The 8104-nt window shown below is 40.2% G+C and overlaps 1 protein-coding gene across 1 annotated transcript; it reads right to left on the minus strand.

Annotated features, from left to right (window-relative positions):
- Positions 1 to 2591: 2591 nt before the first annotated feature.
- has1 (hyaluronan synthase 1) lies at positions 2592 to 5663 on the minus strand. Its single transcript, XM_041043823.1, has 5 exons — positions 5586 to 5663; positions 4091 to 4799; positions 3751 to 3976; positions 3489 to 3621; positions 2592 to 3390 (listed from the first exon to the last, which is right to left on the minus strand). The coding sequence occupies exons 2-5, from the start codon at positions 4784 to 4786 to the stop codon at positions 2715 to 2717; spliced, it is 1731 nt and encodes a 576-aa protein (XP_040899757.1). The 5' UTR covers positions 4787 to 4799; positions 5586 to 5663; the 3' UTR covers positions 2592 to 2714.
- Between the last annotated feature and the right edge of the window lie 2441 nt (positions 5664 to 8104).

An 8104-nucleotide genomic window follows, 5' to 3' on the forward strand; every position in this document is an offset into this window, starting at 1 on the left:
AAAGGCTGCACTGGTTATTAGACTACACTGGTTATCAATTTGAAATCTGATGAGTAATGTTGATTTCACTTGAGGAAATCCAGACACTTTTACTCATGTGAGAAAATATTCCTGGTAGCCAGACTACAGTTGTTTTAGACACCACCAGAGGTCTTGACTCACTGACTATCTGGCAGATAGTCAGACAGATGGTGTCTGCTGTGTAGTGTTTCCTGATGTTGCCAGTGGTCTTGTGGTCATGTAGTCAACGTCTGCTGTTGGAAAATCCTTCCCAGGTTTTGAACAACAGCTGAGTGACAGTAGCAACATCCGACTGTCATTATTATAAGAAGCACAGATTATGGCTGCCCTATGAGCACAGTAGTCTTGACTCAAAGTTGAAGTCTGACTTCCATCAGCTGTACTACACAGAAACAGCTCTCAGTTGACGGCGTGATAAACAGTGATGCAGGAGAACGCTTTACAGTGGTAGAGGAAGCATTCCGATTTTTCACTTGTGCAAAAGAACCAATACAACACTGCTGAGATAGATTTTCATTCTTTCATTCACTGGTTTCCCGGCCTGTGGGTCAGGCTATTTCCAAAGGGTTACAAAATAAATCAGAGGGGTCATGAAATGTTAATGGGGTAGAAAATAAGAAAAGAAAAATCTCTGATGCAGATACTTGAATTCGCCTTAATGTTATTTTCTCTAATCCTTCTGGTCTTTGCTTCTCTGTCAAATATCAAATAATTTGACCTCTTTGTGCCTCAAACAAGAATTTACAAGAAACCATGTGAAAAGTTTAGAAGGTAAATGTCTGTTTGGTGGAACTGAAATGTAGATGGGTCACATGTAGATGTGACATTGTTTGTTCCGCCATCCCAATCAGATAAAGGCATAAATTGCCCTAAAAATAAACAGTTTATTATTCACTGTTTATGAACGAATCATTATTTTGAGCTGCTTTCCCATTCAGCTGTAAGTAATTACATGAAATTCCCATTGAGAGTCCTCATCATCCTCACCTAACATCAGAATGTGAAGATCCATCATCCTTAGCCCAGAAACATAACCATAACAGTCCAAGGTGTGCTGGGTGCAGATCTGTATAGTCAAGAACCACTTAAATGTTTGTGCAACCAGGAACACCTTCATTTATGATGTTATTTTTGTATTGAACATAAAGATATGTCTGTTTATTTAGCCCTGCATCCTGTCAATGGGACTGTTGAAGCACTGCTCCTTCTCTAACAACTAAAATGACAGTTTTACAGTTGTTTATTAGCATTACAAAATAAAAAGGGGAGTCACTCCCTCTGGACCTTTACTACTCTCTATGAAGCAATAACCAAATAACCAAGAACTCCTCCCTACATGTTATGTAACTAGATTAGGTTAAAAACCTAGTATATGGCTGGACAATGTATTGTAAATGTGTGAAATTGAGGACGTAGTTGAAACCTGGTGTGTAGCGGCTTCACACACCAACTTTTAATTCAAAGTAGCTAAAACCTTCTTGAATAGCCTCTAAATGTCAATATCGTGTACTGCATTACATCAACACCATAGGAACGGCATAGGTACAGCATAACCACATGCCCTGTGCAGTACTTACAGCATTGATTCAATGCAATTCAGTGTTTTAAGATTTTTAAGATTTCGTTTATATGAATTGGATGCATATTTAGGATGGTGGTGTGTAGCGTGAGACGTAATTTTAGGCCATGTTGCATTTTTTTTGTGCAATTAGTGTGTCAGCTGTATACTGTATTATGTAACTGTGTGTATTTCTTTGCCATAGAACTGATTTATAGTCATATTTTCTGTTGTTCTTTCTGTTGTAATAATGTGACTTTGATCCAAAGAAAACAGAACTTTGTACATTAGAAAAATATTTTATTTTTAATCTCTCCACATGTTCCCAAAACCGTCAATTTGTTCACATTTTCAATTTCCAGCCATTAGAACATGTGTGGTTTACAAAACATCTAGAAAACTTATTTAACTTAACATATTTCTCTCCATTTTCCTCTGTAATACAAAATTAAACAAAGTTCATTTTACAAAGTACGCTCATACTTCACATATCAAGAGAGTAGGTATAAATATTTAATGAAACATCTGTCCCCAGTTTCATAAGTGGCTCCATGCTTTGGTCCTCAGCCACAGTATCATTGTGAGGTATGGTATCTTTTTTTCTGCTTGTACATTTTTCCCACAGCACAATTCTATAAATACATTTGTCTGTATTTTCAAGTAAGTCTGCAAGGCTGCAGAAAGTGCCATCCAGGATCCAGTGCAATAACAACAGTAATTGTCACTAAACTGGCACAGCGAAGCATCCGTAAGTGACGTTTTTTGCGTTGTTCTGGTAATCTACATACACATGTGTGAACATATCGTCTGAATATTTTTTAAATACACAAACCCCAGATTCCTCATGCCTTTTAATACAAAAACATTAACTAAATAGCAGTTTCCCCATCTTTAGACACCATGAATAAATATCTGATGGAAGGCCACCTCTTCCATCATAATCTGACAAAGAGAAACCTGAGAAGTGCATGGGCCTAAAAAGCCCTCAGTACTGTTTCATTTCAATGTGCAACAACATCTCCATGTGACTCAAACATCAAACAATAGTACTAAAATGTGAGACAAAATAAATAAATGACATCAAATAAAAACAACCGAACTTCTTCCTCTTAGTTCTTCACTGGACACGTGGGACCTACACATTCACTGTGTACTTCTGGGAGCGTTTCCTACATAGTCTGCGGAACCACACCCAGTAGAGGAACATCATCAGCAACCAGTAGCATGTGTAGGCCACACAGCCAAAGACTAGAAACTTAGTTTCCATTATCTTGGCTGGAGTGAACCAGTCCAGTTGACTCTCCTTGTAGATTGTGTAACTGAGCCCACCTATTAAAATGGCTGCCCACACTGAGAGAGGGAGGAGGGGGATGTAGTTACCTACAATCTTACGTCTGCCTGATGTCCCCCAGCTGCTTTTGTTCATGGTGATAATGGCAAAATACTTAGCAGGCAGCAGGCTTGTCATGTACAGAGCCGAGTAGAGGGACATAAACACCATCACCAGGTCTCTGCGCAGGATGCAGGCGTAGGCTGCTTTCACCAGCCCAATCAGCTGGATGCAGCTCAGGACCCAGAGGATGTCCCACAGCGTGCCTGTCCAAAACAGCTGGATGATGGTGGCGGTGACAAAGAAGGGGAAAATACCTGAGACGATGGACTCGTAGGTCATCCAGAGGTGGTGCTTGTGCCACCACATTGCATTGTAGAGCCACTCACGGAAGTAAGATTTTGTCCAGCGAGTCTGCTGATTGAGCCAGCGCAGAAACTGAGCAGGCGTCTCCGTGTAGCATTTGGAGAGAGCTGTGTATCTATAGAAAATGGCAAAAAATGACATTGGAATATCAAATGAGGTTTATTATAACCTGTGTAAATTTCGTTACAAACAAAAAAAAAAGAGGTTTCTTACTTTGTGGCATAGCCCATGCTCAGCATTCGGTTGGTGAGATGTCTGTCGTCACCAAATGTACAGTGAGTTCCCAGAAACTTCTGATTGTACCAGGACTCCAGAAACTGCTGGAGGAGATCGTTCCTGTACAGACCTTCATAGAGCAATTCAAGAAACCACAAAAATAAATATTGTTTACAAGGGATAACAACACTGCATTAACGCAAAGACTACTGCTGATCCTTTGACGCACTTGATCACAGAGAAAGCTCGTCTTTCTTACCCAGGGGCCCACTTATGCAGGACACACAGTTGAAGAAGGACTGGCAGGACCTTTCGATGTTGAAAGCCATCCAGTACCTTAGACTGCTCATGAAGCTGATGTATGAGTCTTTCAGGTTGAGGATCATCACATCTCCTCCCACAGCACCATACTTGGAGTTACTCTCCAGCACTTTACAGAGCTCCACTGTGGCCAGAGGGTCCAGCTTAGTGTCTGAGTCGCACACCTGGTGAAAGATAAAGAGATTCATGTCATTAAAACTGTGCAATTCTCTTGCCATAAAATGATCTTAACTAAAGAAGTACTTTAGGAATATAAAGGAGAAAATAGAAATAGATACCTGTATATAGTCAACTGAGGATCCAAGTGCTTTAAACGCTGTGTACATCACTTCCCGCTTGCCGCCCCATTTCTGCATGATGCATACACACCTCTTGGTCTGGATCAAGTGCTCTACGTCTTTTCGCTGTGGATCTTCTCCTATAGCATAATCAGCATCCCCTCCTGGGCCCATTGCTGAGGCCATTTCCACATCCTGTTGGGCCTGAGTGGGGTCCCATGTATGGTAGTTGTTCTTCCACACACAACAGCCAGGATCCTGGTCCTGAAACACCTCTCTGAACATGTCCATCATATATCGGTCATCATCTGAGTTCCCGTCTACCACCATGATGATGCGCAGCAGCTCAGGGGGATACTTGAGAGCCCTGATGGAGTTGAGGCACTCTCTGAGATAGTCGGGGTCCTCCTGGTAAGCCGATATGGTGAAGCCAATGGTTTTGGTAAAGGTGCACTGGTCGGTGCGGGCTCTCATTCGTCGGTGTTCGATGAAGGCGAAGAAGCTCTGGACCAATACGTGGAGAGAAAGGAGCAGTCCATAAAAGCCAAAGGAGATGATTCCATACATGGAAGTCACAAGTTGGAAACCCTTAACATAGGCCCAAACCATCACACCCAGGACCAGCAGAGCAAAGAGGAAAGTGAGGATGGCGCGGATTACTGAGCCCAGCTTCTTTAATAAAGGTTTCAGCTCCATTGTGTTTCTTTACCTTAGAGACACACAAAGACACTACATCTCAGCATGGCTTGTACATGTGTAAAGAAGGATGGATTTATTATGGTTCTAGTCATACTAAAAATGTACACAGACACTCATGTTAGTGTGGTTTGGAAAAAGGGTGTATTAAATGGAAATAGCTGTTTTATGTGGACTGTTGTAAGACATGTTTACAAGCTATACAACTTGGAAAATAATACAGCTGTCAGTCTTACAAATGCTTTAATTGCTGTATTTTTTTTTCAGTACCAAGACTGCCAATCCAAGAATGTGTATCACAGACAACTATACCCTGTTGTGTAAAAACAAATGTAACTGTTCAGGTGCCATAATAACAGTAATAGCTGACATGGTGATACTAAAGGCTTTTACATACTTTTTAACTTAGCAAAGCCAGAAGAGCCATCTGTTTATCAAGTGACTAGATCAATAAACAACCAAATAACAAGCCAAATAATGAACAGACAAAATGAATAAATGTATATACAGAATCACAAAATCTTACCGCAAGCAGACATATGAAATCTGTTTATGCTTAAGTTCGTATTTCTTTAAATCATATGATCGTTACTGACATGCCATGATTCTACGGGAAGCATTTAGTTTTAATTTAAATCTCAAATTATTTGTATATATTAAATTTAATTAGTTGCACTGTTTTTATATGATTTTATATGATATATTCGAGATTCTTTTTTTTTTTTTTTTTTACATTTTATTAGTAATAAAGCAATTTAAAACAAATGCATAACAAAATGTTTTTGATCTTTAACCCTACCTGATATCAAGTTCCCCTGGCTTTAAATTTGCGAGACATCCACTTGGTGTTTCTCTTGTCTGGTAACTTGGCCTGAAGTTTGTTGGCTTTATAGGCTACTGGGATGAAGACGGGATGGAGCCACGTGCGCGCTTTTTATGTCTTGGGCACTTATGATTTGCGCGCGCCCCCTCTGACTCAGCCGTGCGTCAGGACCAAGGCGGTGGTCCCGGAAAGGAATCAGTGTGCGCTGTGCATTGTTTTTTTTTTTTTTCTTCTTTACCATGGAGATGATAGAAGTTTGTGACCTCCTGCACATCTGTTTCCCAAAGAAGGACGTTCCTAAACTTTTCGGGGCAGGAGTTTGAAATAGACACAGTGGAGAGCACCCGGTAAAAGGGATGTTTCGCGGGGTCACCGGTATATTTGTGTCCATTTCCTCATTATTCTTCTAAAAACATATATATATATATATATATATATATATATATATATATATATATATATATATATATATTTTTTTTTTTTTTTTTTTTTTTTTTTTTTTTAAACGTACGCTATTTTATTTTTTGTTCTGTTTTGCCAGAAATTGTGCAGCTATAGAGCAGAATGTCGAGGTATTCAATCACATTTACCTTGAGGCAGAAAAAGATGCAAGAAACCCCAGAGGCTGCCACCAAGCTTGTACACAAGCTGGATGTTGCCCTCTGGTGGCTCTTATCTGAAAATGCATAATCCCCCCCCCTAAAAAAAAAGAAAGAAAAAACCAAAGGGGTAGAAAGGAGAAGACGAAATGTGGGGGAATCAGGTCTTTGCAGTTGTGAAGTCTTAATAGGAAAGGAGTCAAAGCTGGTGTCACAGAGCCAAAGGAAAACATGTCTCTAGTCTGTGCCACTAATCTCTGACTTTAAAAGGCAAATGTTGTCCCATTTGGTTCTCTGAGTTGCTGCCACTGTCCTGACTTAACCGTGATCACATCCCGGCCTAGTTCCTTTACAGGGAAATCTGTTCACAAGGGTCCACGCCCTTAGCCACAGGAGCTGGCCTGAGCCGTCAACACGCTTCATGTCAGACCCAAATAGAAGCCACCAGGCAGCTGATGTCATGTACAGAGGCTGTGCCAGTATTTATGGGACGATGAACTGGTTTGACTTACTGGATGAGTTATTATATGTGTGGTTCTTCATGAGATCTGTATGTTTACTTGAATGTATTTTTCAACACTGCGTTGTAAAAGATCTTGTAGGTGTCTTATTATAGTATTATCTTACATCAGTATCTCATTATATACAGTAAGTATTACCTTGTTTATCAGTGAGTGCAGGATCCTGTTTACATGTTGCTTCACGAGAATCTGTCATGACTAGCCCCTAAGGGGGCTGTTTTCTCCTTTTGTTATGTTTAGAACTCTTTTGTGGACTTTTGGACCTTTTCAGACTCTTGTTTAGTTTGTTAAGTTTTGTTAATAGTTCCTGTTTTATTTTGAAACCATAGATCTTGTGTATCTTGTCTTGTTCTACTTCCTGTCTTTGTCTTGTTTCCCACCATTTGTGATTGTCTGCCCCGCCCTAATTGGTTTCACCTGTTGCCCATTGCCTTGTGTATTTAAGTCTCCTTGCTCCTCCATGTCCTTTCCAGTTAATCTGAGTCCATATACCTGAGTCTGCACCTTTGTCTTTGCCTGAGTCTGCCCATGTCTTCACCTGTGTTGGTGCCCCGTGTGTGCTTCTGCCTTGCCTCCTCTGCCTCGTCAAGTCCCCATGTTCGTCCGTGTTCCTGTGCCGTGCGTTTTCCCCCTCATGGACTTCCCTTGGTGTCCTTTGTGTCAAGTAAGGACTCTTGTATTTTTGTTTAGCTTTGTTCCTGAGTCTTTTTCTCCTTCGTGGATGATTTTTGGTTGTTTGGGTTTTGTTCCCTGGCCCTGGACTTTTCCAGTGATTTTGGTTTATTAAAAGACTTTTAGTTACTCATAGCCTGTCTTGCGGGTTATTGCATTTGGGTCCTCTCTTCCCTCGTGTTCCTGGTTGCCTCGGTTGTGACCCTGCTTGACAGAATCCTGGACCATACACGTCTGTTAATGTTACTTTGTCTTGCAGTGACAAACTAATGTACACATAGTAATAATAATGAACATAAAGCGTGTGTTAGCGTCCCTTATGCAACTGTAAATATTAAAAATCAATTTTATCAATTTTAATTCATCTGCAATATCATTTATCATTTGGCATTGAATGTTTATAAAGGTGTGTGTTCATTGCTGTCCTTATTGAATCTTTTCATATACCGTTTTTATTCAGTAAATGTTCGGCCAGTCAGCTTGTTGGTTATTTGCTATTTTGTTTTTTTGTTTGTTTTTAATTTATAGCTCCATTTATATGAAAAAGCCGTGGCTAAGCTTCTGCTTTTCTCTGACATCTGTATAAATCTGAGACCACATCAAGTGCATGTCCTGTAAAGGACGCTGCAGAAGGATAAGGACTCTTTTACTATCGTGCCATCACTTTAAATGTGGTTTGTGGAATTCTGTAAGACTCAAAACA

The sequence above is a fragment of the Toxotes jaculatrix genome, chromosome 8, assembly GCF_017976425.1.
Source record: "Toxotes jaculatrix isolate fToxJac2 chromosome 8, fToxJac2.pri, whole genome shotgun sequence".
NCBI classification, from domain to species: Eukaryota; Metazoa; Chordata; class Actinopteri; family Toxotidae; genus Toxotes; species Toxotes jaculatrix.

Excerpts from the sequence above, each read along its gene's own strand:
- has1 (XM_041043823.1), bottom strand. The coding sequence starts at position 4,786 with ATGGAGCTGAAACCTTTATTAAAGAAGCTGGGCTCAGTAATCCGCGCC. Across the intron at positions 3,977-4,090 it reads CCTCAGTTGACTATATACAG|GTGTGCGACTCAGACACTAA; the intron begins GTATCTATTTCT and ends ATCTTTCACCAG. Across the intron at positions 3,391-3,488 it reads AGCATGGGCTATGCCACAAA|ATACACAGCTCTCTCCAAAT; the intron begins GTAAGAAACCTC and ends CATTTTCTATAG.